This window comes from Elephas maximus, chromosome 16, assembly GCF_024166365.1.
Source record: "Elephas maximus indicus isolate mEleMax1 chromosome 16, mEleMax1 primary haplotype, whole genome shotgun sequence".
In the NCBI taxonomy this organism is placed as follows: Eukaryota; Metazoa; Chordata; class Mammalia; order Proboscidea; family Elephantidae; genus Elephas; species Elephas maximus.
Window position 1 is genome coordinate 21,060,431 of NC_064834.1, and position 16,354 is coordinate 21,076,784.

The following is a 16,354-nucleotide window of genomic DNA, read 5'->3' on the forward strand; positions in this document are numbered from 1 at the left end:
CCATGATCTTTATCGTTTTAGTCTTTATGTTTAGGTCTTTGATCCACTTGGAGTTAGTTTTTGTGCATGGTGTGAGGTATGGGTCCTGTTTCATTCTTCTGCAAATGGATATCCAGGTATGCCAGCACCATTTGTTAACAAGACTATTATTTCCCCAATTGACTGACACTGGTCCTTTGTCAAATATCAGCTGCTCATACGTGGATGGATTTATATCTGGATTCTCAATTCTGTTCCATTGGTCTATGTGCCTGTTGTTGTACCAGTACCAGGCTGTTTTGACTACTGTAGCTATATAATAGGTTCTGAAATCAGGTAGGGTGAGGCCTCCCACTTTCTTCTTCTTTTTCAGTAATGTTTTGCTTATCCGGGGGTTCTTTCCTTTCCATATGAAATTAGTGATTTGTTTCTCTATCCCCTTAAAGTATGACATTGGTATTTGGATTGGAAGTGCGTTATATGTATAAATGGCTTTTGGTAGAATAGACATTTTTACTATGTTAAGTCTTCCTATCCATGAGCAAGGTATGTTTTTCCACTTAACTATGTCCTTTTGAATTTCTTGTAGCAGAGTTTTATAGTTTTCTTTGTATAGGTCTTTTACATCCTTGGTAAGATTTATTCCTAAGTATTTTATCTTCTTGGGGGTTACTGTGAATGGTATTGATTTGGTTATTTCCTCTTCGGTGTTCTTTTTGTTGATGTAGAGGAATCCAAGTGATTTTTGTATGTTTATTTTATATCCTGAGACTCTTCCAAACTCTTCTATTAGTTTCAGTAGTTTTCTGGAGGATTCCTTAGGGTTTTCCATGTATACGATCATGTCATCTGCAAATAGTGATAGCTTTACTTCCTCCTTACCAATCTGGATACCCTTTATTTCTTTGTCTAGCCTAATTGCCCTGGCTAGGACTTCAAGTACGATGTTGAATAAGAGTGGTGAGAAAGGGCATCCTTGTCTGGTTCCCGTTCTCAAGGGAAATGCTTTCAGGTTCTCTCCATTTAGAGTGATATTGGCCGTTGGCTTTGCATATATGCCCTTTATTATGTTGAGGAATTTTCCTTCAATTCCTACTTTGGTAAGAGTTTTTATCATGAATGGGTGTTGGACTTTGTCAAATGCCTTTTCTGCATCTATTGATAAGATCATGTGGTTTTTATCTTTTGTTTTATTTATGTGATGGATTACATTAATGGTTTTTCTGATATTAAACCAGCCTTGCATACCTGGTATAAATCCCACTTGATCAGGGTGTATTATTTTTTTGATGTGTTGTTGGATTCTATTGGCTAGAATTTTGTTGAGGATTTTTGCATCTATGTTCATGAGGGATATAGGTCTAAAATTTTCTTTTTTTGTAATGTCTTTACCTGGTTTTGGTATCAGGGAGATGGTAGCTTCATAGAATGAGTTGGGTAGTATTACGTCTTTTTCTATACTTTGAAATACCTTCAACAGTAATGGTGTTAAGTCTTCTCTGAAGGTTTGGTAGAACTCTGCAGTGAAGCCATCTGGGCCAGGACTTTTTTTGCTGGAAGTTTTTTGATTACCGTTTCAATCTCTTTTTTTGTTATGGGTCTATTTAGTTATTCTACTTCTGAATGTGTTAGTTTAGGTAGGTAGTATTGTTCCAAGAATTTATCCATTTCTTCTAGGTTTTCAAATTTGTTAGAGTACAATTTTACGTAGTAATCTGATATGATTCTTTTGATTTCATTTGGTTCTGTTGTGATGTGGTCCTTCTCGTTTCTTATTCAGGTTATTTGTTTCCTTTCCTGTTTTTCTTTAGTCAGTCTAGCCAGTGGTTTATCAATTTTTTTTATTTTTTCAAAGAACCAGCTTTTGGCTTTGTTAATTCTTTCAATTGTTTTTCTGTTCTCTAATTCATTTAGTTCAGCTCTAATTTTTATTATTTGTTTTCTTCTGGTGGCTGATGGGTTCTTTTGTTGCTCACTTTCTATTTGTTCAAGTTGTCGGGACAGTTCTCTGATTTTGGCTCTTTCTTCTTTTTGTATGTGTGCATTTATCAATATAAATTGGCCTCTGAGCACTGCGTTTGCTGTGTCCCAGAGGTTTTGATAGGAAGTATTTTCATTCTCGTTGCTTTCTAAGAATTTCCTTATTCCCTCCTTGATGTCTTCTATAACCCAGTCTTTTTTCAGGAGGGTATTGTTCAGTTTCCAAGTATTTGATTTCTTTTCTCTAGTTTTTCTGTTATTGATTTCTAGCTTCATTGCCTTGTGGTCTGAGAAGATGCTTTGTAATATTTCAGTGTTTTGGATTCTGGAAAGATTTGTTTTATGACCTAATATGTGGTCTATTCTAGAGAATGTTCCATGTGCACTAGAAAAAAAAGTATATTTTGCAGCAGTTGGGTGGAGAGTTCTGTATAAGTCAATGAGGTCAAGTTGGTTGATTGCTGTAAGTAGGTCTTCCGTGTCTCTATTGAGCTTCTTACTGGATGTCCTGTCCTTCTCCAAAAGTGGTGTGTTGAAGTCTCCTACTATAAATGTGGAGGTGTCTATCTCACTTTTCAATTCTGTTAAAATTTGATTTATGTATCTTGTAGCCCTGTCATTAGGTGCGTAAATATTTAATATGGTTATGTCTTCCTGATCAATTGTCCCTTTTATCATTATATAGTGTCCTTCTTTATCCTTTGTGGCGGATTTAAGTCTAAAGTCTATTTTGTCAGAAATTAATATTGCTACTCCTCTTCTTTTTTGCTTATTGTTTGCTTGATATATTTTTTTCCATCCTTTGAGTTTTAGTTTGTTTGTGTCTCTAAGTCTAAGGTGTGTCTCTTGTAGGCAGCATATAGATGGATCATGTTTTTTTATCCAGTCCGTGACTCTCTGTCTCTTTATTGGTGCATTTAGTCCATTTACATTCAGTGTAATTATAGATAAGTAAGTTTTTAGTGCTGTCATTTTGATGCCTTTTCATGTGTGTTGTTGGCCATTTCATTTTTCCACATGCTTTTTTGTGCTGCGACATTTTTCTTAGTAGATTGTGAGATCCTCATTTTCATAATGTTTAACTTTGTGTTTATTGAGTCGTTATGTTTTTCTTGGCTTTTTTCTTGAGTTATGGAATTGATATTCCTTTTTGTGGTTACCTTTTTATTTACCCCTATTTTTCTAAGTAAAAACCTAACTTGTATCCTTCTATATCGCCTTGTATCACTCTCCATCTGGCAGGTCAATGCCTCCTATATTTAGTCCATCTTTTTGATTATTGTGATCGTTTATCTATTGATTTCCATGATTTCCTGTTATGTGTATGATTTTGTTTATTTATTTATTTTTTAGAATTAGTCTTAATTTGTTTGTTTTTGTGCTTTCCCTATTTGAGTTGCGTTGATATCAGGACGTTCTGTTTTGTGACCTTGTATTGTGCTGGTACCTGATATTATTGGTCATCCGGCCAAACAATCTCCTTTAGCATTTCTTGCAGTCTTGGTTTAGTTTTTGCAAATTCTCTAAACTTGTGTTTATCTGTAAATATCTTAATTTCTCCTTCATATTTCAGAGAGAGTTTTGCTGAATATATGATCCTTGGTTGGCTGTTTTTCTCCTTCAGTGCTCTGTATACGTCGTCCCATTCCCTTCTTGCCTGCATGGTTTCTGCTGAGTAGTCTGAACTTATTCTTATTGATTCTCCCTTGAAGGAAACCTTTCTTTTCTCCCTGGCTGCTTTTAAAATTTTCTGTTTGTCTTTGGTTTTGGCAAGTTTGATGATAATATGTCTTGGTGTTTTTCTTTTTGGATCAATCTTAAATGGGGTTCAATGAGCATCTTGCATAGATATCCTTTCGTCTTTCATGATGTCAGGGAAGTTTTGTGTCAGGAGTTCTTCAACTATTTTCTCTGTGTTTTCTGTCCACCCTCCCTGTTCTGGGACTCCAATCACTTGCAAGTTATCCTTCTTGATAGAGTCCCACATGATTCTTAGGGTTTCTTCATTTTTTTAAATTCTTTTATCTGATTTTTTTTCAGCTATGTTGATGTTGTTTCCCTGGTCCTCCAGAAGTCCCAGTCTACATTCTAATTGCTCAAGTCTGCTCCTCTGACTTTCTATTGCATTGTCAATTTCTGTAATTTTATTGTTAATCTTTTGGATTTCTACATGCTGTCTCTCTATGGATTCTTGCAACTTGTTAATTTTTCCACTATGTTCTTGAATAATCTTTTTGAGTTCTTCAACAGTTTTATCAGTGTGTTCCTTGGCTTTTTCTGCAGTTAGCCTAATTTCATTTGTGATGTCTTGAAGCATTCTGTAAATTAGTTTTTTATATTCTGTATCTGATAATTCCAGGATTGTATCTTCATTTGGGAAAGATTTTGATTCTTTTGTTTGGGGGGTTGGAGAAGCTGTCATGGTCTGTTTCTTAATGTGGTTCGATATGGACTGCTGTCTCTGAGTCATCACTGGGAAACTAGATTTTTCAAGTAGTCCGCTAAAAAAAAAATGCAGTCAGATCCCTATCTGAATTCTCCCTCTGGCTCTGGGTATTCGGATGTTAATGGGGCCACCTGGGGAGGGTGGGGGAGGGATCTGAGAGCTAGGAGTGTAGCACCACAGAATATAGAGCTGAACACCGCGTTCACACTCTGCCCCCGTTCGCCAAAATCCGGGCGGGACGGGTCCCCGGCTAGGACGCTGCTTTCCTTGCTGGGATACCAGTCACTTCCTCCCGGGGACTTCTCCCTCCGGTGCGCGGCACCGCTCGCGGGCACTGGGTGGGCGTTTCCCGCACAAACGGGTGGGCCCGCCCCCAGAGTCTATTCAGGCGATTATAATTGGGCCCTACGGTCACGCCCCAATCGTGCGCGCGCCCAAATCCCAGCAGGACGGCACCCCGTCTGGACGCTGCTTTCCCCACTTCAGGACCAATCACTTCCTCCCGGGGACTTCTCCTTCCGGTGCGCCACACCTCTCGCGCGAACTGGGTGGGCGTCACTCGCACGACCAGGTGGGCTCGCCCCCTGGGTCAATTGAGGGTAATAAAAATGGACCCCGCGCTCACGCCCCGCCCGTGCACGCGCCCAGATCCCAGTGGAATGGCTCCCCGTCTGGGATGCTGCTTTCCCCGCTTTGAGAACAGTCACTTCCGGGGATTTCTCCCTCCGGTGTGCCGCGCCACACGCGCAGACTGGGTGTGCGTCCTCCCGCACGAACGTGTGGGCCCCGCCCCGGGGTCACTTTAGGGAAATGTAGTTGACCCCCCCCTCGCGCCCTGTCGGCTTCTCGCCTAACTCCCGGCGGGACGGCACCCCCGCTGGGACGCTGTTCTCCCCACTCCCAGATCAGTCACTGCCTCCCGGGTGCTTCTCCCTCCGGCTGCGCCTCTAAGCCGCCCGCGCCAACCAGCTAGACTTCCTCCCGGGATGGCTTCGGGGGGGAAGGGGTGGGCCCCCTTTCTGTGCCGTCTGCCCCCCGGGCTCTGCCCCAGATCGGGCTCTGAAGGTCACCTGCCTGGTACGCTGGCTCCTGGTTCTGAAAACGGTCGCTCTCTGCCCGTATTTGTTCGTTTTCCATCTCTAAGTCTGTGCTTGTTGTTCAGAGTTCGTAGATTGTTACGTATGTGATCGATTCCCTTGTTTTTCTGAGTCTTTGTTGCAAGAGGGATCCGCGGTAGCGTGCACCTAGTCCGCCATCTTGGCCCCGCTCTCTGCCTTTCCTTTTTATTTCTTGAGAGAGAAAAGGTGGTGAGGCCACACCCCAGGGAAACTCCCTTTACATTAGCTTATGGATCTGACCTGGGGAGGGGTGGTATTACAATCCAACCCTAATCCTTTTAACGTAAAATTACAATCACAAAATGCAGGACAACCACAGAATACTGGGAAGCATGGCCTAACCAAGTTAACACATATTTTGGGGGGACACAATTCAGTCCACGACATATATGTATATATAGACACAGATGACTGTATGATTTAATGAAAAAAACAGTCCCATGTCATTATGTCCGAACATATAAAGAATTGCTTAGCATGGCATTCAAGGCCTTCCTTATTTTGTTCCTATATGCATTTCTTGTCCCATCTCACAGTAGTTCCTCTCTCGTAGTCAGAATGACAGAGGGCTTGAAAGAACCAAACTCAGTGGTGTACAAAGCAGAAACAGCAATGGAAGGCAAAGTATGAGCAGCAATGGGTAGTTTCTGCAAGATGTTAGAGTCTGTTACTTGGTGCATGAGAAAAGTTAACACCAGACAGAGGTGCCTGTTTTAGATTGGGTTCTCCTGAAAACAGAGCCCGAGACCAGGACTTTAGCACAGGTAGGTTATTTGGGAGGTAGTTCCAGGAAGCCAGGGATAAGGGAACTTGAAAAGTGAAGGAGAGAAGGAAGACAAAATATGCTATTGAGGTTGCCGCTGTAGGCATCAGGAGCTTAAAGACTACTGAGAAACAACCAAATGCCTCCTGGGAATTTTATCCACAAGCTCCCATCCCTCTTGGTTGAGGATTGGCCCCTTGTAATTAGCTCTCCAGAATTTCCAACCTGTGTTTTCATTAGGCTGAGAATCTCACAGAGACTTGCAGCTGTCCCTGAGACAGAATAACTGAGAGAGGATACGGTGCACTGGAGTTGGGATGCCTTTAGAGGGCATGAACCTGTCCACAGCTAAAATCAGAGATGGGTCCAGAGGGTGACATGTAACGCACAAAAGTGCCTCTGCTGCAGGCCATAATCATAGCTATGAATGTGAAGGTGAAGGGACAGAATCAGTAAGGTAGACAGGGACTAGATGAGAACATTCTGAGTTGGATGAATTAATTGCACTGTTTGCTGTTCTTACGGGTTGAAATGCTTTCAAGGGACAACATCCCCTTCCATTCTAACTGCATGCTATCTCTTAAAAGTATCACTCAAGTCTAACACAAGTTTCTGGCTATTTCCTTAGCACTTCCTTCACATTTTAGTATTTCGGCTTATGTTTTTTGTTTTTTACCCTGAAATGCTCCCCATCACTCCCACTGTGCCTATTGAGATCTATTTCAATTCTCATTGTACCACTGTGTTCTTGCCCCACAGGATGACTTGTCATGTCTTGATGATCCCTTAATTTTCTTTTCTTATGAAGGCTCTATTCTTGAAATACCATGCTTCCCACTTCCCAGCCCCAACTCTTAATATCCTTTTCATTTTTTAAAATGAAATTCATATGCCCCTTTCTTAGTGAAGCCATCAGAATTAATTGCTTCTTATTTGTTTGCACCTCTGTTAAGTTGCTCATTAAACTCTTTGTACCCCTCTCTCCTCCTAAAAGTGACCCTGTCTTTACCACCCTTGCATTGCCCCAGACAGCCTAGAATGGTGCCTTGCCCCCAGATAGAAAGTTCAAAATGCAGTCGTTAAATTGAATGAATATACAACTGCAGATAAAAAGATTCAGATTGCTTATTGTTTGGAACATTATATCAGGTAATTTCATCCCATTTTTCTGCAGAATTTTGAAAACATTGGCACAAAATTTATTTCAAGCTCATTTTCTAGTCTTTCTGTTCTGTCCTCATGAATATAGCATCACACCTGCATGACTATAGCATCGTACTTCTTGGTAGCTGTGTTATATAGTTTTGTAGTTATTCTCTATCTCCCTAGATTCTCATTTGGGTGGTAAATCAAAATGCATTTTTGAAAAACACAAGAAGACAATCTGATTTTCTGGATATAGTTGTAGGTGGAACTTACATCAAAATATTTTTATATGAAAAACAATTCTTTTTAAACTTGTATCTCAATGTAGCTAATGCCAAATCTCACTTCTTCATGTTGGAATCAAGTTTCATTCACTACCTCCTCATCTCCCATATATCCTCAAACCAAAGCAATATGACTTATGCTCCCATTGATCTCACTAATGTCATCAATAACCTCGTAGTGGTCAGATCCAACCACACATGTCTTAGTTCTTTTTTATGTAACCTCTCTTTAAAGTTTGACTTCAAAATCCCCCCTCTTCTTGAAATTTCTTTGACTCCAGGTTTCTGGTTTCCTTGTACTGTAATATTTAATGACTTTCACTCTATTATAAGGAGCCATGGATTTATATCTTGACATTTCTCACAATACTGTGCTCTTTATGGGAAAGTGAAGGCAGAGTGTTCAGAAATATCTGTTGAATGAAATAATATATAGAAAAGAAGGTTCAACAAATGATATGAGAATCACTGTTATAATTGGTTGGATGAGTTAATTTGGAGAACACCGACCCAGATTTATTTGAAAGTTTATCTTTTAGTTGTTGGTCATTTGCTTTTGTTGCTTCTTGGCCATCATCTCAGTCTCTTTTTGGAGCCTATCCTTTTATCTGCATGATTCCCATAAATAATAGTGCTGCCCAGGAGTTCATTCTTGGATCTCTCTTTGCTGTGCTTCTCTTTCTACCTGATCCTATCCACATCCACAGTTTCAATGACCTCCACTCTGCTGGCTGTTAATCGCTTATAGCTCTAGCCCAGATCTTCTTTAGGTCCTCCTTCCTTATATGTCCTAGTTACAAATGAAAGAAGAATGTGATGGAGGGGAGGGATGGCCATTGAAAACTGTTCCTCCTCGAGAGTAATTCCTTCTCTTTTTGTCTTATATATCTAAAATTTACATCCTTTGTAGTTCCCAGCTCAAGACCTAAGTCTTGACCTTTTACCTGGCTTGTCTGGTTCACTCCCTTGAACAACGAACTGTTCATTTACTCATTTGTACTTATTGAATGCTGATTTGCTTCATTTAAAAATTTCTGTATATCTATACAATCTAACCTCTCTGTTTTTTACTCAACAATTTATCCAGTATTTACCTTTATCATTAAAGCAAGAGCAAGGAGCATGTCTTATTAATCTCTTCATATCCAACACACAGCTCAATGCTTAATAAATACACATTGAATGAGCAAGTGAATAACTATACAAGTGAATGTGTATCATGTTTATCTAGTGTGGATGGAATGGATAGGTCTTACCCTTGCCTTGTAACTGCTTATTACCCTGCACCATGCCCTAGTAAGGCTCAGTAGATATTAATTAGTTGTCATTAGTCATTTGCCTATCTGTGTGTTAAGCAGAATCTTTTCTTGGGGAATCTTCCTATATTGTACTGAAATAATTTGGGAGGTGGAAATTTTCAAAAATTCCTGAGCACTTTCTATCATCTTAGAAAGAAGTATTTTTCTCCCAGAAATCTATAATCATTATAAATTTATCATCCTAGAGTTATTGTAGAAAGATAGGACTTTTTTTTCACTCAGCTATCTCATTTGATCCACCTGAAAATATATTACTATTTATCACATAATTCAAAACTACACTAAGTGTTTATTGGTTTAAAAAATAGCCTATGATAAAATTTCACAGAAGGCAAATTATAATTTTCCTTTCTAATAGCTAGTCATCTCTTTGTTTTATGGTATAGAGGTTATTAAATTCAATGAGTGAGCTAACCCAACAACTTTTGAGGGCATTTACAGTTGTTGTCATTGTTAATGAAACATTTCAGAATATTGTTATTCTTAAGGGCTCAATATTATTTAAATACAATGCTTTAATTTTGCAATGTGGTTTTAAATCTCAGAGAATATCTGCTGAATAGAGTTAATTGCCTGATTGTCATTTATAAGCTTACATGTAATCTAATTTGAAAGAACTAATTGTAGCAGAATGTTATACCTATTTAATAATTTAAGGTGTGAGAGCAAGAACAATTAAGGCAAATGGAGAAAATTGGACATCAAACTCATTTATTATTCTCCTTGCTCTATTAATCTGTTATCAACTGGCTTAATCAGTACTCTAACTTAGTTTAATTACCATAAAGTCTACAATTTAGCTAATCAGAATTTATCATCAGTTCCTCCCACAAGGTAGAAAACATTTTCTAATTTTGTAATTAGGAAAATACATGATGTACAGTGTTATTTGTACACATGCATAAACATTATAGTACTGCAATTTCTTTGAGAAAAAATGCAGTATTATCACGCATAATCTAATCCCTGGGGTAAGTGTGATTTAGGAAAAATTAGTAACTTTTGAGAGCAAGAGAACTATTGCTGGATGATTGTTTCACAGAGATTTTGTTTATTTTAACTTTTAAGAGACATTCATACACAATTTGAAATATTGTAATTTTAGGGCTTGTGCAAAAAAATACAAAATGAATTTTGTTAACCACTGAGATTAAAAAAAAAAAAAAAAGTTAACTATTTCCAGAAAAAAGCAAAACCAAACGTCGAATTTCTTTATTTCTTCTCAGCTCCGTAAGGCTATTATAGATCATGTGTCTGACTCTTTCTTGGATACGACAGTCCCACTTTTGGTTCTCATTGAAGCTGCTAAGAATGGCCGAGAGAAGGAAATAAAAGAATATGCTGCGATATTTCGCGAACACACCAGCAGGCTTGTAGAGGTAAGTGTACTAGAGCTTTAAATCCAGGAGAATAAGGTTCACATTACTTGTTTACAGATGGATTGTACTCAAATAAAAACTTTTGGGAAACTATTACAGATGAAGCAGGGTTGGGCCCTGGTATCTATGAAGGTGTATTTGTCAAATTTTATAAACCATCCACTTTCACTTTGAAAAGAAGGAATTTATTTATGAAGAGCTATGAAACTATGTTCAGTTTTGTTTTCTTAAGTGCTTATTATTTTGAGCTACACAAAAGATGTGGATAAACACAGGTACTCTTTCTTGAACCCTGAAAACTGCTTTCTAACTTCTTCTAATCTGAAGTATAGAACATTCTGTCTCATATCATTTTGCTGTTTCTGGCCATATTTTCATGGTTGTATTATTCCTTCATCTTTTCAAATAATATTCAACTGTGTTCATAACTGTGGAACAAAAGTGTAAGATATAAAGGAGGAGAGAGATTCATAAATAATTAACTAGGGGTAATGGGCTGGCTCATGTCTAAATAGGAGCAAGAAGAGATGGTAAACTTGTAATGTCTTTCTCATTGGAAACTGGAGACAAGGGAAAACAGACAAACAAAAAAAGCCCATTGCCATCTAGTAGATTTTGACTCATAGTGACCCTTTAGGACAGAGTAGAACTGCCCTATAGGGTTTCCAAGGAGTGGCTGGTGGATTTGAATTGCCGATGTTTTGGTTAGCAGCTGAATTCTTAACCATTGAGAGCAGGGTAGCATAATGCTGAAGGAACTATGACGTGCTCGGAGATTCTCAGAGGACAGATAATGGAGCCTATTGCATTCTGGGCAGAAGAAGGCAGCCACAGTATAAGACCCTGAATGGAAGAACTTTTTCTCCTTTAGTAACGTAAGTAAAGTGACAGCACTCACAAGGCCAAGAACCAGTGACAAGGAAGAGTGAAATGTGATTTATCACATCTGTATATCAGAGTTGATATTCAGCTGGCACCCATTGGTATTGGCTGTACTAGTTCTTTATGGCTGGTGTCTATTCTAGTGTCAGTGCCTGTACCATAAACCCAAAAAAACCCAGTGCCATCGAGTCGATTCCGACTCATAGTGACACTATACAAGAGACTAAAACTGCCCCGTAGAGTTTTCAAGGAGCGCCTGGCGGATTCAAACTGCTGACCCTTTGGTTTAGCAGCTGCAGCACTTAACCACTACACCACCAGGGTTTCCTAGTGCCCGTACCATAACTAGTTATTAAATGGTTTGACTGCCACACCTGCCCATATTGGCCATGAATCTGGTAAGATATATGTTCTGTGGCCAAAATAGCTTGTAGTACTTGTGAGAAATAATCACTACCTGAATTAAAACCATAGTGTCTAACGTAACACGTAGGAAAGAAGAGGACTTTCAAAACATCTTTAATATGGATTTACTGGGAAGAAGGCTTCAAGTGTAGCTGGCGTTTGCACTATAAGCTTTCTCTCTGGATCCCAGTCTTGATATTTAGAAAATGCAAAGGGTGACTGAATAGACGATTACTCAGAAGACCCATTTCAGGTGTAAAACTGCCCCATCCCCAACTTTAAAATTTCTTTTGCGCTTCTTAAGAACTATTGAATGGAGACAGAGCAAGGGATAAAATTCTCATTGATCTAGTATGGAAATAAGGTACAAAACCTAAACCAGGCTACTTAGCGTCTGAGATGAATTCCAGGTTTACAATTTTTAATCAATTAGTTCAATTATTTTTTTACTTATCTAGTTTTATTTATTCTGCAATGTATTCATTCTTCAAATACCAACTATTCCCAGAAGAGAATGTTAAAAATACGAGGGAAAGGCAAAGGGAGAAAGTAGGTCATAAAAAGGCACCTAACTAATGCAGCCCTCTGGTCATAAGGATTTTGTCTAAAAATGTGTTCTCTAAACTTAAGGCATATTAAGTTATGAAAACAAGTTTTTGGTGAAATATTCTAAAAGTAAAAGTTTGTTTCTGCTAATAAAATTACATCCCTGTTCTCATCTCTCAGGTTAGTGTTTTTATGGACAGTAAATCTCATGAGGTGCTCAGTGAGAAAGGAGTCCTTGGTCAAATAATTTTGGGAAACATTTCTATCCAGAGTTCCTCTTGGAGATCCACATTTGTAAAAAATTTTGAAGGAAAGGGACCTCTTTAATTAATTTAAAGCAGGGTTTCCCACAATTTTTTTTTTTTTTTAATTCTAGGAACTTTTTCTTTTGTGATACTTTTTTACTAAGGTACTGCCTTCAGGGAATCATTGGGAAATGCTATCTTAATTTATCACCAAATTATGGTTTACTATGCAGGTCTGGGAATTTGTTTTAAATGTTTAAGGATTTTGAAACGTCTTTATTCTATGTGAACACTGAAAGACTTTAGTTTGGAATTAGGTGGTGCACTGGTTAAGAGCTCAGCTGCTAACCAAAAGGTTGGCAGTTGAAATCTCCCAGTTGCTCCTTGGAAACCCTATGCGGCAGTTCTACTCTGTCCTATAGGATTGCTATGAGTCAGAATTGACTTGATGGCAATGGGTTTTTGGTTTGGTTAGTGGTTGAGAAGGGGCCTTTTTAACTCTTCATGTTACCCTAACACAATGTAATGAGATTATTATGCTAACCTTGGAGACAGAAGTTCTCAGTGAGTTCTAATTCTCTGATATTAATTTGAACTTTGGTTCAACTCACTCTTCTATTCCAGTAGCTTTTACTGTGTAACAGATCCCCAAAGTTAGTGGCTTAAAACAACCATTTATTATTATCTTTCACTTTTCTATAGGTTGTCTGGGCAGAGCTAGGCAATTCTTACTCAGAGTCTTGTGTTACTGCTGTCAAATATGGGCTAAAGTTGGAGCTCTCCAAAAGGTTGCCTGGGCTGGACATAGTATATGACTCATTCATACTACTGGAAGTACAAATTAGTTGTCAGCTATGGCTGTCAATCTGAATGCCTATACATGGTTTATCTGCATAGCTTAGGCTTCTTATAGCATAGTCGCTGGGTTCTGAGACTGGTGGTCTCAAGAGCAAAGAAGAGACAGACATAGACGCTACCATTCTCTTAAGCCCTTGGCCTAGAAGTTGGCAGAGCTCCACTTCCAACATATTCTATCAGTCAAAGCAATCACAGAGCTCAGCCAGACATAGGGGTGTGGGTAGGTTTAGACTCCACCTCTCAGTGGAAGGAGTAGCAGAGTGTTTATGGCCATCTTTAACCTACCATAGTTCTCTTTTTAGGGCTTCATTTGCTTTATCTATAAAATAAAAGAGCTACACAAGATAATGCCTAAGGTCATTACTCATTTCTAAAATCCTATGATCCAACAAATATTTTTTCATTGGAGAGACTTTGAGTTTCCTAAGAGAAATGGACACAGGAGAAAATGAAAATAGTTTTCAAGTGCTTGCATACTAGGTTGTTTTTCAATATAGAAATCAAGAGGGGGGAAAATGGGCACTGCGCCTATCTCAGGAAAATTATTTTTTTGAAAGGAGCTGCCTAACCAGAGCAACAGAGGAAATCATCATTAATTTACTACAAACATTGGGATAGAAGTGTCTGTGACAGGGTCCTGGGAAATAGATCTTAAATATATCAGCTTTCAGAGGACATTGTGAGTTCCCTGTGTACGATTGTTTACCCTCCTGTCCCCAACACACAGAGATATGCACATACACCTATCTTATTCCAAACTGGGTAACTTGACATAGCAGAGCAGAAAGGATTAGTCTCCAAATGACTTCAAGAAAAAGCTATTTTCAGTACATCTAGGTTTTGATGTCTCAACTATGTCAAAGAAATCTAAAAATCAGTGAACTTGTTGAAGTAAGACTTAAATGGAAACACAAAGTCCATTTTTAAAGAAATCTTATCAGATCATTGAAGAAAAACTCCAGGCTGTTAAAGGAACTCTTTAAATAATGGTTAACTTGTAACTTAAAAAAAAAAAAAAAAAAAGTGAAAAGTAGAAATGAACACAAATCAAAAAACAAGGTGCTGAGATATTCTAGATATAATAATTAGAAAACAAAAGACTTAGGAGGGTTGGAGATTAAAAAAAAAATGGAGATAAGAAGCAGAATGGCCAATAAATTGCTCCTGAACACACTCATTCTCTGGTAAAGTCATGTCTGAGGTGTCCTGCTGTATTTTAATGTAGTTTGGTATAAAATGATCATGAGTCAAAGAATGGTTATAGAACCCTGGGTAGTGCCAATACCTGAAGAATCTAGATCCTTATGGATAATTTTATTTTAGTTATATTAAACTAGGTAGCTATTAAGCTTCTCCTACTTTGAGCATCCAAGTTATTCTGTGTTTTTAGATCCACTGAACCTTGATGGGAAAGAGAATGAGTCAAGGGGTTGGCATTTTAAAACCCATCTTAGCACAGTGATTAGCAAGTAATGATAAATGTGTTCATTGGATTCTACTCCCCAGTACTTTGCTCTCACCCTGATGGTGACCTAGGGCACCACTGACTCTACTGGCTTCCACCAATAATATTAGCTAGGAAGCTAAAAATATAAGTTTTATCTTAAACATAAAAATATTCAGTCACTTTAGAGAATACAGATTTTAATCTTTTATTGCTTTGAGCCTCCTACACTAAAACACTAGCAAAGGCTATATACATCTAATGCTCAATAAATCTGTTTTGAATGAAGAAACACATTCATGATACCAACTCAGTACTCTTTTTCTCTAAAAAGTTCACTCTGTGGATTCCAGAAACTGGACTTGAGATATAGGCTTGCATCCAATCATTTACGGAGTACATCTCTACATGGATTTCCATGGGTACCTTAAAATAATTTTTCACCTTGACAATAGTAAATGCCATTCTTCTTAATTAACCAAAGCTGACACTGTAAACCCAGCTTCAAATCTTCTTCAGAAGGAGTTTTTGACTTTTCAATAACATCTTTAGTGCACTTTGTCTACTTCTGAGACACCCTTTGTAAGTTTACATGATGATATAACTATTATTCAGAAGAATGGCATTAAATCCAATAAATCATATTTTTATTATAATGACTTTTACTATAATGCCTGTTTCTCAGAAAATTCCACTATTATTTATGAATCATATTACAGTTTGTTCTTAGCAAGTCAGCTGAATACTACAATCACTACCAACTTTTAAAACAGTAAAATCTCTGATTTACCCCACAGATTTCAAAATACCAATTGTCATTAAACATTACAGTGCTTACGATATAAAGGAGGCTTGGTGATGCAGTGGTTAAGAGCTTGGTTGTTAACCAAAAGGTCATCAGTTTGAATCAACCAGCTGTTCTTTGGAAACCCTATGGGGCAGTTCTACTCCGACCTACAGAGTCACTATGTCTCAGAATTGATTAGATGCCAATGGGTTTAATGATGTAAATCTGATTAAAAAAAAAAAAAAATCTGTGAATTAGAGAAGTTTCTCTGTGCGAGAAGCCAGTCTCGTCAGTGCTTTGCTTTGACTTACTCATCAAAAATTCATCTGTCTTGATGCACCCTATTTTAGCAAGTTTCATGGGAGCCTTTCATCAAAAAGGAAAAAGTGGGTGGACATTTAATTATAATACTTCCCTCCAACCTGCAAAGCTGATTGTTCCCACTCACAAAATGGCAAGCCAGATTTAGCAAAGTCCCAGTGCCAAGAGGGAATGCTTCAGAGGGGACTCTTGCAGCTCTAAAGGAGTGCAGATTGTTATCAGCTCTGCTATTATCTTTGCTTGTTGACAGAATGCTGTTCAAGTGTCACACATTGCTTTAATTGATCATCTGTTTTCAAATAAGGATATGTTCTCTTATAAATAAATAAAGCTTTTGAAGTCCCATTCCATTCTTCCTCCTTCTCACCATAAACAAGAAAAAAAATAAAAAGAACAAACTCATACTTACATTTGTACACAAACCAATAACCGTTCTCTGTGAGCATCTTGGC

General features: G+C 38.2%; 1 protein-coding gene across 4 annotated transcripts in view; it reads left to right on the forward strand.

Annotated features, from left to right (window-relative positions):
* The window catches only part of CTNNA3 (catenin alpha 3), a 1,852,175-nt gene that overhangs the window by 953,480 nt on the left and 882,341 nt on the right, over positions 1-16,354 (forward strand). For all 4 annotated transcript variants that reach the window (XM_049856013.1, XM_049856014.1, XM_049856011.1 and 1 more), the window contains one exon: positions 10,262-10,414. In XM_049856013.1, coding sequence (XP_049711970.1) covers positions 10,262-10,414 — 153 coding nt within the window. The remainder of the gene's footprint in view (positions 1-10,261; positions 10,415-16,354) is intronic.